Below are 16949 nucleotides of genomic sequence, written 5' to 3' on the forward strand. Positions count from 1 at the left end.
AAATGACCTGGCAAGCAATATATTGCTTTGTTCATGGCATTCCTTGTTATACATTTCAAGTTATGTTTCTCACATACACAAGTACAGGCTTAACTTGCAAGCCCTTCCCAACAGTGCAGTATTCGATATCAAAATAGTATAACTAAAAACTAAACACGAGAAAAAAGAAAGGAAGGAAAAAAACTTGAGAATGTAAGCTACGTATGTGTATACAGTGCAATCGGAAAGAATTCAGACCCCTTGACTTTTTCCACATTTTGTTAAATTACAGCCTTATTCTAAAATTGATTAAATCGTTTTTTTTTCTTCTCATCAATCTACACACAATACCCCATAATGACAAAGCAAAAACTGAAATATCATATTTACATAAGTATTCAGACCCTTTACTCAGTACTTTGTTGAAGCACCTTTGGCAGCGATTACAGCCTTGACTCTTCCTGGGTATGACACTACAAGCTTGGCACACCTGTATTTGGGGAGTTTCTCCCATTGCTCTCTGTCAGGTTGGATGGGGAGCGTCGCTGCACAGCTATTTTCAGGTCGCTCCAGAGATGTTCGATCGGGTTCAAGTCCGGGTTCTGGCTGGGCCACTCAAAGAAATTCAGAGACTTGTCCCGAAGCCACTCCTGCGTTGTCTTGGCTGTGTGCTTAGGGTCGTTGTCCATTTGGAAGGTGAACCTTCGCTCCAGTCTGAGGTCCTGAGAAAAAAACACACTAGAAATAAGAATAGGAAATACGAAATACACAATTGAGTAAGTAATCATAATATATACAGGAAATATATCAAATATTTACAATGTGCAGGGATGGAGGTAAATATGTATGGGGTAAGGTGACTAGGCAACAGGATATAAGATAAACAGAGTAGCAGCAGCTTGTAATTCAGTAGGTGTGCGGGTGTGTAGAGTCCGTATAAATGTATGTGTGAGTGAGCAAAAAATGGAGTGAGGGTTTGTGTTGGAGTGACAGTGTGTGTGAGTGTGTAGAGCCCTGTGATTGTGCATAGAGACTGCAAAGATTGACCATTCTAAGTCTTTAGTGATTTGGACACCGAGGAACTTGAAGCTGTCTACCTGCTCCACTGCCACCCCGTCGATGTGGATGGGGGCGTGCTCCAACCACTCCTCCTCCCCCATAGTCCACAATCATTATTTATTTGGGGAAAGAAATAAAAGGGGTGCTGATGGAAAAAAAATGGGTAGGATTCCTGTAAGACACTGGTGTCCCTATGCCCAGCCCAGAGCACAGCCCACTAAGCCCTAACTCCTCCCTTTCTCTTCCACACGGGGTCGGCAGCCCCCTCACTCACAGCAGGCTGGCACCTGTAGGGACATCATGACACAGTCCCTTTCCGAGCATTGTGACTTCTTAAGAGGTTGAAACCCAAGCCAGCTCCAGGAGAAGGCTTTTCTATGGGAGGACATTCCTCAGATACACACTCGTCACGCCCCTCAGAAACACTGTTAAATCATAATAGCGCTAATCTCAGCTCTGATTGGATAAGATGTATGTAACTCTTAGAATTCAGGTTAGGAGTTAACAGGGGTAAGATAACTGAGAATCCGCTAACTCTTAACTTACAGTCAACAGGTATAATGCGTTATAACGTGTTATAGGCATGTATGAGCATTTATAGCATTCTTGTGTATAATAATGTTATCTCTCGCTCACTCTATGATTGAAGGTGATCTGTCCAATGAGCTGGTCCGTCACTTCCTGATTGAGTGTACACAGAAAGGAGTTCGGTTGAAGGGCTGTCCCAATGAGCCCTACTTTGGTGAGTGTGTCTACTGTAGCACATGTTTTATCATACCCTTTTGAGGATAGTGATAACACAATGGTGACCCCTGCTGGTTACTCTCTGTACTGATAAAAAAAAAGCAGAACGTTCCTGTGTGCCCTCTACTGGATAGTGATTGCAAGTCTGCTTCAGCTCTTACGATGATGTTCATAGCTAATATGAAATCCTCTTTGAAGTAATATGATGGTTACAGTTGTTTTTGTTTTACAGGTAGTTTAACTGCGTTGGTATGTCAGCACTCCATTACTCCCATGGCTCTGCCCTGCAAACTCATCATACCTGACAGAGGTAAGGTGCCAAATCTCTACGTCCTTATACACAACATTGTGTTACAGTAACAAGGTAAACATGGTTTAGTTTTATAAAACATAACTGTGTCCTCTGCCAAATCAATTTAATGAACACTAGTCTCTCTCCTCTCTGTGTAACTAAATGTGGCAGGGCTGGAAATTGCAGGGCAGTTTCGAATTATATGATGTGATTTATAAGCCTGTGCATGCAACTCATGTCAACTTAGATGAATTGCCTTTACGTGGTAGCCATAAACCAATGTCATCAGTGACAGAGGGTCGATAGAGAGAGGAAGGGAGAGTTTAATCAGATTTATTTTAATTCAGTTATGTCACTGCCTCCCATTCTTCATTTCAAACATCTTACTTTTACGTCATATACAAAAAATACTTTTTTTTCTATGTTGGTAGATCCTCTTGAAGACGTGGTGGAGAATACTGCTACACAATCTGTCTCCAACTCTGCTGCTGAGCTCCTTAAACAAGGAGCAGGTAGGGCTTAAAGGGACACTTCGGGATTTTGGCAATGTGGTCCTTTATCTACTTCAGTCAGATTAATTTGTGGATACCATTTTTATGTCTCTGTGTGCCGCTTGAAAACGACCTGTAGCTTCCTTCAGACTAGACACAGAGAGATAGAAATGGTATCCACAAGTTCATATGACTGGGGAAGTAGATAAAGGGCCTCATTGCCAAAATCCCAAAGTACCCCTTTAAATCCCTTTACTAACCACATATTTAAGCACATGATTAAACAGGTGTATGACTATTAGGCTAATCATTGGGGAGTATATTAAAGGCTAAATAAGTATTGGGTAAGCCTCAACAACAACTTCTGTTCCTAAGGGATTGTGTATATAACATGTTGTGTTAGCGCCTCTCTCCTGTGTCCTTGCAGTGTGTAATGTGTGGTTCCAGTCTGTGTTCATTGTGTAGTGTGTGTTTGTATCTGTGTGTAACGTGTGTTTCTCTGCAGCATGTAATGTGTGGTTCCTGGGCTCAGTGGAGATGGAGTCTCTGACAGGGTACCAGGCTGTGCAGAAGGCCACCAGTGTAACATTGGGCTCAGACCCCCTGCCCACCTCCACCGTGGTCCACTTGAAAGTCTCCTCACAGGGAATCACCCTCACCGACAACCAGAGGAAGTGAGTCATGGGGAATACACAGACAGACAGACAGACAGACAGACAGACAGACAGACAGACAGACAGACAGACAGACAGACAGACAGACAGACAGACAGACAGACAGACAGACAGACAGACAGACAGTGAGGCACACCTACATGGTCACATTAGTAATGCTTGTATAGCTAATATAAATATATACATTACCAGTCAAAAGTTTGGACACACCAACTCAGTCAAGGGTTTTTCTTTATTGTACTATTTTCTACAAATCAAATATATTTTATGTTTGAGATTTGAGATTCTTCAAAGTAGCCACCCTTTGCCTTGATGACAAATCATTCACTAAACCCTAAACCTGAACTAAATATTGTAATAAATCATGTGGAAATTGAGGAAGTTGAGGTGACTAAACTGCTTGGAGTTACCCTGGATTGTAAACTGTCATAGTCAAAACATATTGATACAACAGTAGCTAAGATGGGGAGAAGACTGTACATGATAAGGCGCTGCTCTACCTTCTTGACAGCACTATCAACAAGGCAGGTCCTACAGGCCCTAGTTTTGTTGCACCTGGACTACTTCAGTCGTGTGGTCAGGTGCCACAAAAAAATAACTTAGGAAAATTGCAATTGGTTCAGAACTGGGCAGCACAGCTGGCCCTTGGATGTTCACAGAGAGCTAATATTAATAATATGCATGTCAATCTCTCCTGGCCCCAAGTGGAGGAGAGATTGATTTCATCACTACTTTTATTTATGAGAGATATTGACATGTTGAATGATCCGAGCTGTCTGACACACATGCATACCCCACAACACATGCCACAAGAGGTCTCTTCACAGTCCCCAAGTCCAGAACAGACTATGGAAGGCGCACAGTACTAAATACAGCCATGTCTACAAGTAACTCATGCAACAGTAAAATTAGATTTAAAAAACAGATAAAACAAACACCTTATGGAACAGCAGGGAGTGTGAAGCAACACAAACATAGGCACAGACATATGCATACACACATACACACACACACACACACGATAACATACACACACACACACACACGTACACATGGATTTTGTATTATATATATATGTGTAGTAGGCGCCTGTGAATATATTGTTATGTTTTTAAAATTGTATAAACTGACTTAATCTTGCTGGACCCCAGTAATGGGGATCTATAATAAAAACAAATTCAGCTTTGCACACTCTTAGCATTCTCTCAACCAGCTTCACCTGGAATGCTTTTCCAACAGTCTTGAAGGAGTCCCCACGTATACTAAGCACTTGTTGGCTGCTTTTCCTTCACTCTGTGGTCCAACTCATCCCAAACCATCTCAATTGGGTTGAGGTTGGGTGATTGTGGAGGCCAGGTCATCTGATGCAGCACTCCATCACTCGCCTTCTTGGTCAAATAGTCCTTATACAGCCTGGAGGTGTGTTGGGTCATTGTCCTGTTGAAAAACAAATGATAGTCTCACTAAGCACAAACCAGATGGGATGGTGTATTCCTGCAGAATGCTGTGGTAGCCATGCTGGTTAAGAGTGCCTTGAATGCTAAATAAATCACTGACAGTGTCACCAGCAAAACACCCCCACACCATCACACCACCTCCTCCATGCTTCATGATCATCCATTCACCTACTCTGTGTCTCACAAAGACACGGCGGTTGGAACCAAAAATCTCAAATTTGGACTCATTAGACTTAAAGACAGATTTCCACCGATCTAATATCTATTGCTCGTGTTTCTTGGCCCAAGCAAGTCTCTTCTTATTATTGGTGTCCTTTAGTAGTGGTTTCTTTGCAGCAATTTGACCATGAAGGCCTGATTCACACAGTCTCCTTTGAACAGTGATGTTGAGATGTGTCTGTTACTTGAACTCTGTGAAGCATTTATTTGGGCTGCAATTTCTGAGGCTGGTAACTGTAATGAACTTATCCTTACCTTAAGCTGTTCTTGCCATTTAATGGTCTTGGTCTTTTACCAAATAGGGCTATGTTCTGTACCACCCCTACCTTGTCACAACACAACTGATTGTATCAAACACATTAAGAAGGAAAGAAATTCCACAAATTAACTTTTAACAATGCACACCTGTTAATTGAAATGCATTCCAGCTGACTACCTCATGAAGCTGGTGAGAGAACGCCGAGAGTGTGCAAAACTGTCATCGAGGCAAAGGGTGGCTACTTTGAAGAATCTCAAATATAAATATATTTTGATTCAACGCTATTTTGGTCACTACATGATTCCATGTGTGTTATTTCATAGTGTTCATGTCTTCACTATTATTCTACAATGTAGAAAATAAAGAAAAATCCTTGAATGAGTAGGTGTCCAAACTTTTGACTGGTACTGCATATATACACAGTTGTACTATGTATTTCTCTTTTACCCAGGTTCTCTTCTCCTCTTACCAGGTTGTTCTTCAGAAGGCATTATGCAGTGAACACTGTCATCTTCTGTGCATTGGACCCTCAAGATCGGAAGTGAGTAAAATATGCCAGAATTAACATCATTTGAAATAAAGGTACTGTGGTGAAAATGTAATCAGCTTACACTGTCTGTATGATGCCTTGTTTGTTATTTCTGTGTTCTTTTCCCCATCCATTCTTAGGTGGAAAAAAGATGGCTGCACTTCAGCAAAGATCTTTGGCTTTGTGGCGAGGAAGACGGGCAGCGGGCAGGACAACGTGTGCCACCTGTTCGCCGAGCATGACCCCGAGCAGCCCGCCAGCGCCATCGTCAACTTCGTCTCCAAGGTGATGATTGGCTTCCAGAAGACCAAGTAGCCCTGCAACGCTGCTAGCTAATTGGCTAGTGGGGCTGTTTCTAAAACTTAAAACCGTACAACCCTCAACCTGAAGGTTATGAGCCAGGACTTGGACAGGCAGTGGAACAGAGTTCCATCCACAGAACTAGAATGGGTTTTGCGAGATACTATTTCTATGGTTACACTACCTAAGAATGGGATACAATTGATGACAGAATAATCTAGAGGCAAAAGAAACCCACACCTATTTAGGCGAGGTGCTGGCTAGCGGAGTAGAACACTTCAAAAATAAAGGAGAGCCACACACTCTAGGAGCTCAGATGCAAAAATATTTATGTCCAATGTTTCGACAGACAAGCTGTCTTCATCAGGGCAGCACTCCATCACTTGTCTGTCGAAACGTTGGACATAAATATTTTTGCATCTGAGCTCCTAGAGTGTGTGGCTCTCCTTTATACAATTGATAACAAGCATGAAAAGACTTACAAGTTACAACTCCCCAACCTATCCAAGTCATCTCCTGCTTACAACACAGAGGGAACTGTGGACCATCAGCAGGACAGGAGACTCAATGAGATCTTTCATTGAGTCGAATGAAAACTCAAAACTCCTTTGACTTCATTTTCTAACAGACTCTTTCCTTAAGATGATTATTAAGGGTTTGTCTGGAAGGAAAAAGAGAATATACAACAGCTACGTTATAAGATGTGTATTTCATTTTTATGTATCGTTGTAGAACTAATACAGATGTTTGCATTTCTGTCTCAAAAGGGTTTACAGTTTTATGTATCCCAACTCTTTACAAGTTAGTTACATATTCCTATTCTCAACATGCTCTGTGTGTTGTAATAGTATACTATAGGGAAGCATAGAAGCCTGGCATGTAAGGGTTTGTCATGTTGAATATTTAACCAAAAATAAATAAACTATATAAAGCATTATTCAAGCTATTAAAAATGGTACTGAAAAATACTGTAAATCATAACTTCTCCTTATGTTATCAAAAAACTTTATTTTTGTAAATGCATCATATACTATTTGAAAAGTTATATCTATTGACTTTATGTTAGAACAAAAAAAAAATCTAAATATTTTCCCTAAACTGATGTTTCACCATCCCAATCATTTATCTTGAATTTTGATATTGCTCAACTCTGGATATGTATGCGAATTAAAACCACTATCAAAACAATAACTCACAAAAATGTGAAGATCTGGAAGGGGAGCGTTGGAATGAATCAGACCATAGAAAAATATTATATATGTAAACCCTAATATATTCTATGATTTCTTTATATCATTTGTTAATTACATGTACTTTGAACCCATGTACTACTTCGTTCAGTACTGCTTTGTCTGGAAGATTGTTTTAAAATTGATAAATTACTGTTTGTTTTTCCTTTTGGCTAGTCTCAAGTAAGTGTTTAAATTGACTTTTTGGTGGTATATTATTGGCACTAACTATATATTGAAATGTCTCAGTGTTAAAATATATACAGTACACTGAGTGTACCAAACATTAGTATTGATTAATATTAAAATGTAGTTGCACCCCCTTTAGTCATCAGAACAGCCTGAGTTCTTTGGGGCATGGACTCTACAAGGTGTCGAAAGCATTCCATAGGGATACTGGCCCATGTTGACTCCAATGCTTCCCACAGTTGTGTCAAGTTGGCTGGATGTCCTTTGGGTGGTGGACCATTCTTGATACACACAGGAAACTGTGGAGCGTGATGAACCCAGCAGCGTTGCAGTTCTTGACACAAACTGGTGCGCCTGGCACCTACTTCCACAGCCCGTTCAAAGGCACTTAAATATTTTGTCTTTCCCATTCAACCTCTGAATGGCACAGATACACAATCCATGTCTCAATTGTCTCAAGGCATAAAAAATCCTTCTTTAAACTGTCTCCTCCCCTTCATCTACACGGATTGAAGTGGATTTAACAAGTGACATCAGCTTTCACCTGGTCAGTCTATGTCCATGGAAGGAGCAGGAGTCCTTAATGTTTTTATACTCAGTAGAGGACATTTGTGTTATATATTTCATTTGGAATTATGAAAGAAATATTGTGTTGGAACAATAGGCGATCATTGGGGCTTGATTGAACTCGACGGAAAAGTGCAAAAGTGTCAACACTGCCCACCCAATGCATCGAGCGGGCTCAACGAAGTGCAGATTTTTAATCATATTTTTGTCTAGATGAACTTTTTAATGGTCACATTTATTAATGTCAAATAATCAGGGCAGGGACCACCTAATTCCAATACACTTTGTTGATATACTATACATTCATTGTGTACATTTTAGTTGTATTTTTTTCTCCATTTTGCTCATGATGTACTAATATTATTTACAGTCTGTACCTCATAATACCTTTACTATCTCACATTTGAAAAAATAATTATATTTTTTTATGTTTCATATTGATTTGCAGCAAGTGACATAAAAAGTTCATTTGTATATGAGAAATGGAATTTTCAATGTTGAATGTGAATAAACAAAAGGGCAAAATTATGTCATTGGTCCACTTATTATTATTTTTTCGAGAGAGAATATGATGGAGATTTGTTGAGTTTGACAGTATGCACCATTTATGGTCTATTTTTCAGCCAGGAAACCAGAAGAGGGTGCTAGTAACACACACATCCATGTGTGTAAGATCCTTTGTGACCTAGCTTTATGGTTGTTGTTGTGCTTGCTCTAGGTGATGTGCACCACATTGTCTGGACACATTTTCTACACCAGCATTGGAAGGTGAAGTACAAGTCGGCTAGCAAGTCGGCTAACCTTCACATCAAACAGGTGACAGATTAGGAGAGCAGATGACAGCAGTAGAATGCACACACACTTGCACAAAATCAATATTAAAAGAATGATTGATTAGAAGATGATCTGTGCACTGGATCGATCCTGGATTGTCTTGTGCACTCACTGCACTGTGTCAGTCATGGACTGTTCTATGCACTGTGCCGGTCCTGGATCGTCTGGTGCACCGTGTCGGTCCTGGATCGTCTGGTGCACCGTGTCGGTACTGGATCGTCTGGTGCACTGTGTCGGTCCTGGATCGTCTGGTGCACTGTGTCAGTCCTGGATCGTCTGGTGCATTGTGCCGGTCCTGGATCGTCTTGTGAACTGTACCGGTCCTGGATTGGCATGACTATGACAGCAGATCGTGCAAATGTTGATGATGTCACAACGCAGTCTATTGGTTGATGGACCTTAAAGACAATCCAGGAACATGTCATGTAACACTTGGAGAAATCAGGACATGTTCCTCTGCTCTCTCTGGTTGGTGCAGGTCTGGACAGGTCTTTCTTTGGCTGGTCCGGTGGTGAGACTGAGGCACAAATTGCAGTGTGAGGAGAGTGGAGGAGAGGAGGAGAAGGAACTCCCTCCCCCCTATTGTCCTTGGACAGATGGTGAAAGTGAAGAATTCCCAGGGAGGGAAGAATGCAAGTGTGGGCCCAGGTGTAGCTGTCCCATTTTTCCCTGGCCCACAGAGAAAAGGGAATTTGGGGAAAGTACAGAGAAGCAATACATTTTACGAGAAGCGATTATGAAATTGCAATATTTCAGACAAGTATCAGACAAGTTTCATTTAACAGACAAACATACACAGAGAGAGAGAGATGTTGTATTGAGCATGTTGTCCATACCTTTCCATCACAGGGTTCAATGCGTCACAATTCATTAGATCCAATAGTCTCTTGTACAGGATAACATGCAGCATAACGACAGTAAAGTCTCAGAATAAACTGGAGAGCGAGAGAGAGAGAGAAAGAGAGAGAGACCTCCTAGAATGTATTGAGCATGTTGTCCATAATATATTGGGTTAAATGCATTCAACATACATTCATTAGATACTGTAGTCTCTTGTACAAAAATAATAATAACATGTATCATAATAACTTCTAGGAAAAACTGTCCAAGAAAAATGATTTATTGAAAATAACTTTTCAGAGTACACTGGATACTGACCAGGAATTCCTCAACTACCACCACTATTCTGAAACTACTTTCTGACCCTAAACACAAACCCAATCCCTACTGATGACCCACATTTAAAAAAATACTACAGTTTACTATAGAATACTACAGTACTTACTATAGAGTTCTGTATTAAATTGTAGTATACTTTATAATACTATACTACACACTGTAGTATCCCTTTATCGTGTGTAGTACTTACTATATAATGTTGTATTATCCTGTAGAATACGATAGTAAATACTACAGTATTATCTCCCAAAACGCCACAGTCCGCAAAAACATTTTTTTTTAAATTTAGTAAATACTACAGTATTTAATTTGCATATACACATTCCCCTCCCCTATATCCCAATTTGTGCCACCCATAAGTGAGAAACCTACATGCCATGTATAGACCATATTGTGTTCCATAAAGGTTACATAAAAGAGCATCAGCGCTGAACTAACCGCTGAACTACCTATATAGTATTCACTGCTGTGTTTTTGCGGACTAAAGTATTTATTCCATAATATACCACAGTATTTTTTTCATGTGGGGAGTCTCAACCGGGGCAGGGCATAAACACTGCAACTGTCCGATGTTTTCTGATCTGCTCAAGGGCCCGTAACAGACACTGATTAGGGCTGTCACTCGTACAGTAATAATAAACTCAGCTCTGCCAAACAATTTCACAAGTTCACACAAGGCTGTTTTGAGTAGGAGCTCTTCAAGTCTGGATTGGCCGGTGGTGGCCCTTGGCCCGCCACTAGAGTGTCAGGAACAATGTTCGAATGAAAGGCTTCGGCCATCAAAGGCAAGCTTCTCTATAGTACTCTGCTCTTGCCTGCTCCCCTCCCTCCATTCACTTGTTGTTTAATTAGGGAGGAGAGGAGGGGATGAGGAGGGAGGGGAGGGGAGATCCCATTTTGGAGGAAGAACAAAGGTAGGGGCGCAGAAATAGAAAGTTCAATTTTTGGATCGCTGCACAATGCCACGCACTGTTTGATTTTGGGCCGTCTTTGCCACCCAGCGCCTACGTAAATACCTTGGTAGGGTTGCTGGAGGCCATTTACCCTACTCTGCAGCAGCTACAGTATATTAGTAGTAGCCCCATTTATACCTGGTGGTAACTTGCGTCCTTTGTCCTGATATTGTCTGATTATACATGACCCTACATACTAGAGGTTGTATGGATGTAAAAGGGCAGGGTGCAGATCAGAAGCTTTAACTAATCATATACAACCAATAACCATGCCCCCAAAAATGACCTAGATTCCATTTTTACCATTACATATGAAACCCATATGATGTTTCACCAGTACCCTGCCGACCTGCCTACAGAACAACAAGGATCAACAGTTCCAACATATAGCAGGATAGGAAGGAGGGAGGTGGCTGGGATGGTATCTGATGGATTGCGGTCATTTGAAGGTGAGGCACTACAGTTCTGCAGGCCTGCTGCTGTGTAACACTTGACTGTGCTAAAAGTGGAGGAGGTGACCCATTTAGACTGACTGTATGCATGTGTTACAGGCCAGACAACAGAGACTGCTAATCACTACCAGTCTCTCGCTCTAACTCACACGCCACCTCAACAACACTGTTTTTGCGTCCCAGATGGCACCCTATTCCCTTCGTTGCGCACTCATTTCGACCAGGGCCTATAGGGAATAGGGTGCATTTGGGACCAACGCTGTATGGACTTGAGTGACTGCCCTCTGGGTCACAACAAGGCCAGGCCACTATTATATAGACCAGCTCAGCCATGACTGAGCTTACATTAAGTGGACACTGCAGGAATAGCAGAGCAGTGCACTGAAGGGTGTCGGAGTTTGATTGTGTGTGTGTGTGTGTGTGTGTGTGTGTGTGTGTGTGTGTGTGTGTGTGTGTGTGGTGTGTGTGTGTGTGTGTGTGTGTGTGTGTGTGTGTGTGTGTGTGTGTGTGTGTGTGTGTGTGTGTGTGTGTGTGTGTGTGTGTCTGTGTACATGCATGTGAATGAGTGTTTGTGTGTGTACGTATGTAAGCGTGTAGAGATTCTAGCTCCCTCCCAAAGGATAGAACTCTCCACTAGTATCAGAGGTAGTTTGGTGGTCGTGCCATTTAACCCGGATGTGCACTCTCTCTGTGTCTTCTGCCTCCCTTTCTAAACTCCAAAGTTTCCTTGGTGTTTAAGCTCCGTCTCCTGACTAAGTTACCGTTCCCTTTCCACAGTAGCTTTAGCAGTTTATGTCACATAACAAAAGCCATACAAAACATGAGCTGGCGCACATCCAGAAAAATGTGTTTGTGTGGAGGTGCTGACGAATGGCGAATAAACTATAAAGTATCAAAATAAAGAGAGTCGCACAATCCACATATAAATTCCCAGTAATGTTCGGCATCACTGTGCATAACAAAAGCCAGTCATAGGAATATTTGATGTGAACAGAGTCCCTATAGAAAATAAGCTCAACAAATTAGCGGATCGCCGAAGCTGTCAAAGGTGACTTTAACTCTCTTTATGAAACTCTCAGCTCCCCACTGAGATTACTCTATAACTCTGGTTCTTTCCTTTCCACGTAGGCAATACACCACATCTCGCAGCCACATACCACCAACACATCTAAAATAAGTGAACCATTGACTGGCCTACGACTGCCAAGTGGAGTTATTCCATCCACCACCTATGATTTGCATGGGGCCTGACATGTCATTGTCCACCAGCAGAGCACTGTCTTTGTGTGTCTGTGTGAAAACTGTACGTGTGTGGTTGCGTGTATTGCAAGTCACCAACAGAACAAAGGCTACGCACATGAAGCTATGAATTCATTTGCATTAGTATGAGTGTGTGTGTGTGTGTGTGTGTGTGTGTGTGTGTGTGTGTGTGTGTGTGTGTGTGTGTGTGTGTGTGTGTGTGTGTGTGTGTGTGTGTGTGTGTGTGTGTGTGTGTGTGTGTGTGTGTGTGTGTGTGTGTGTGTGTGTGTGTGTGTGTGGTGATTATTCCTGCAAAAATACGTATGTGTGCGCATGAATGTTTGCATACATGCATGCAAAGTACACATACTGTAAGTGTATAAGACATATCTAGGCTACCGTAAGTGTTCAGTGCACGTGTGTGCATACATGGGTGGATGTACAGTACATATGAAGACGGGGCAGCTGGTCGGCACCACTCTCAGCTCACTTCCTTGCAGCTCTGCAATACATCACGTAGGGTCCTGAGAGCTGCTCCCTCTATTCCCCATCTTCCCATATCGCTCACCCACACACACACACACACACACACACACACACACACACACACACACACACACACACACACACACACACACACACACACACACACACACACACACACACACACACACACACGCACACACACACACACACACAAATGCTCTCCTCCATCTTCCCCCATCACTTTGGGCTAATTGAAGCCTTGGGCTGGGCTTCCATCCTGGCCTGGGCCTGGGCTGGCCTCCTAGACGGGCGAACGACTACAACAGACTACTGTAACTACACCAGGACCAGGCAGGCTTGCAGGGTCCCTGTTCCTCGCACGACTCGAATGGACTGCTCCAAAAATGAGACGGGAGGGAAGGGAGAGCCTCCCGAAATAGATGTATGTCGTCTGTCTGTTTGTTTTCCGTCTTCGGACTGGGCTGATGATTGGATATTGTTGCAGCTGGATTGAATATTGAGACTAGTAGTGTGTCTGAGATTGAAATGAAAGGGAATGGTTGGCTGGATGAAAAATCTGCAATGAAATACAGTAACATTATAACATATGATGTAGGAATGTAGGAATCAAGGAAAGAGCCAACACCAACCTAGATTAACAGTTTCTATCTTCTTCTGCAGTTTTGTACTGTACAGTTGTACGAGAGATATACATTTTGTTCACTTAAGAGAGAGAATTTGAAAGGCACTCAGACAGAGTAAATGATCCTATGTCTGAGACTGTCACGAGATTGGTCCGGGGAAAAGAATAACAGAGAGTACCAGACATGTCATGTGATCTACAGTCTCCTTTCTGCAGGACAACCCCCACCCCCCCCCCCACACACACACACACACACACACACACACACACACACACACACACACACACACACACACACACACACACACACACACACACACACACACACACACAAACTACCCTTTCCTGGGTAAACTCAGACACGTTTGGCTCAGTCGACCTCTAGCTGATTTAACTATGCGCTTTCCTCTCTGTGAGCTTTGGCGCACCTTGCAAATTCCTGGGATTTTACTGTCTCTGCAGTAATCCCATACAGCACCCAGCACAACACCACACTCGTTCCAAGACTGTCCATATTATATCTTCAGACAAGCAGAGTCAGGCACCTATCAAAGACTCATTGTTTGAATCAAGAATTTATTATGGAAATTGTACGCCTAAGGATGACACTGTTGTTGGTGATGATGATGATGGTACCGACTGACAGCAGTAGTCCTTAGTAGGCTATAGCTGTCTCTCCTACAGCAATAGCAATTTTATTTGTTACATGCTTTGTAAACAACAGGTGCCAGTAATACGAGGTAAATGAGGAAGCTACAGTTGAAGTTGGAAGTTTACATACACCTTAGCCAAATACATTAACTTTGTTGCCCTTAAGCCATTTTGCCATACTTCCAAAGTTGTGGCAAAATGGCTTAAAGACAATAAAGTCAAGGTATTGGAGTGGCCATCACAAAGCCCTGACCTCAATCCCATAGAATATTTGTGGGCAGAACTGAAAAAAGTGTGTGCGAGCAAGGAGCCTTACAAACCGGACTCAGTTAAAGCAGCTCTGTCAGGAGGAATGGGACAAAATTCACCCAACTTACTGTGTGAGCTTGTGGAAGGCTAGCTGAAACATTTGACCCAAGTTAAACAATTTAAGGGCAATGCTAGCAAATACTAATTGAGTGTATGTAAACTTCTGATGTGATGAAAGAAATAAAAGCTGAAATAAATAATTCTCTGTACTATTATACTGACATTTCATATTCTTAAAATAAAGTGGTGATCCTAACTGACCTAAGACAGGGAATTCATACTAGGATCAAATGTCAGGAATTGTGAAAAACTGAGTTTAAATGTATTTGGCTAAGGTGTATGTAAACTGGTGTAACTAACATCAACTGTAGGTAGGATTAAAGTAATTAGGGAACAGGATAGATAATAGATAGTAGCAGCAGCAGGTAGTCATTTGATTTGCAATTTAGCAGTCTTGTTTAGCAGTCATGGCTTGGGGGAAGAAGCTGTTCAGGATCCTGTTGGTTCCAGACTTGGTGCACTGGTAGCAGAGAGAACAGTCTCTGGCTTGGGTGGCTGGAGTCTTTGACCATTTTTTGTGCCTTCTTCTGACAACACCTGGTATAGAAGTCCTGAATGGCAGGGAGCACGGCCCTAGTGATGTACTGGGCCGTACCCACCACTCTCTGTAGCGCCTTGCGGTCGGGGGCCTTGCAGTTGCCATGCCAAGCGGTGATGCAGCCAGTCAAGGTGATCTCAATGGGGCTAGTAGTGTGTCTTTTGAGGATCTGAGGGCCCATGTCAAATCTTTTCAGCCTCCTGAGGGGGAAAAGGTGCTGTTGTGCCTCTTCACAACTGTGTGGGTGTGTGTGGATCATGTTAATTCCTTAGTGATGTGGACACTGAGGAACTTCGAGCACTCGACCCGCTCCACTACAGCCCCATCGATGTGTATGGGGGCATGCTCACCCCTTTGTTTCCTGTAGTCCACGATTAGCTCCTTTGTTTTGCTGACAATGAGGGAGAGGTTGTTGTCCTGGCACAACACTGACAGGTCTCTGACCTCCTCTCTGTAGGCTGCCTCATCATCAACAGTGATCAGTCCTACAACCGTTGTGTCATCAGCAAACTTGACGATGGTGTTGGAGTTGTGCGAGGCCACGCAGTCGTGGGTGAACAGGGAGTACAGCAGGGGACTCAGCACACACACTTGAGGGGCCCCCGTGTTGATGATCAGTGTGGCGGTTGTGTTGTTTCTTACCCTCACTGCCTGGGGGCGGCTCGTCAGGAAGTCCAAAATCCCAGTTGCAGAGGGAGGTGTTCAGTCCCAGAGTCTTGAGCTTGGAGGGGACTATGGCGTTGAATGCTGAGCTGTAGTCAATGAACAGCATTCTTACATAGGTTCCTTTTTTCTTACATCATTCCTTTTGGCCAGGTGGGTGAGGGCAGTGTGGAGTGTAATAGAGATTGCGTCATCTGTGGATCTGTTGGGGCGGTATGCAAATTGGAGTGGGTCCAGGGTGTCTGGGATGATGGTGTTGATGTGAGCCATGACCAGCCTTTCAGAGCATTTCATGGCTATAGATGTGTGCTACGGGGCGATAGTCATTAGGCAAGTTACCTTGGTGTTCTTGGGCACGGGTCAGGGATAGGTTGAAAATGTCAGTGAAAACACTTGCCAGCTGGTCAGTGCATGCTTTGAGTACGTGTCCTGGTATTCCATCTAACCCTGTGGCCTTGCGAATGTTAACCTGTTTAAAGACCTTTCTCACATTAGCTACGGAAAGCGAAATCCCACATTCGTCCGGAACGACTGGTGCACTCATGGATGGTTCAGTGTTGAATGCATTGAGGCGAACATTGAAGGCATTAAGCTTGTCTGGTAGGCTAACGTCACTGGGCAGTTCGCGGCTGGATTTCCCTTTGCAATACATGATAGTTTTCAAGCTTGACCACATCCGTAGGGCATCAGAGCCGGCGTAGTAGGATTCGATCTTAGTCCTGTGTTGACACTTTGCTCATTTGATGACTCGCCGGAGATCATAGCGGGATTTCTTATAAGCGCTGAAAGCTGCAACTCTAACCTTTATCTCAGTGCAGATGTTGCCTGTAATCCATGGCTTCTGGTTGGTGTACGTACTGTCACTGTGGGGATGACGTCGTCGATGCACTTATTATTGAAGCCAGTGACTGACGTGGTAAACTCCTCAATGTTATCAGATGAATCCTGGAACAT

At 42.9% G+C, this 16949-nt stretch overlaps 1 protein-coding gene across 1 annotated transcript in view; it reads left to right on the forward strand.

The window, feature by feature from the left end:
• LOC106599720 (tensin-3) overlaps positions 1 to 8516 on the forward strand; it is a 77696-nt gene extending 69180 nt beyond the window's left edge. The window contains exons 21-26 of the mRNA XM_014191019.3: positions 1688 to 1780; positions 2015 to 2092; positions 2506 to 2586; positions 3071 to 3239; positions 5647 to 5715; positions 5844 to 8516. Coding sequence (XP_014046494.3) covers positions 1688 to 1780; positions 2015 to 2092; positions 2506 to 2586; positions 3071 to 3239; positions 5647 to 5715; positions 5844 to 6018 — 665 coding nt within the window. The 3' untranslated portion in view covers positions 6019 to 8516. The remainder of the gene's footprint in view (positions 1 to 1687; positions 1781 to 2014; positions 2093 to 2505; positions 2587 to 3070; positions 3240 to 5646; positions 5716 to 5843) is intronic.
• The last annotated feature ends 8433 nt before the right edge of the window (positions 8517 to 16949 follow it).

The sequence above is a fragment of the Salmo salar genome, chromosome 03 (assembly GCF_965601325.2).
Source record: "Salmo salar chromosome 03, fSalSal1, whole genome shotgun sequence".
Lineage (NCBI taxonomy): Eukaryota > Metazoa > Chordata > Actinopteri > Salmoniformes > Salmonidae > Salmo > Salmo salar.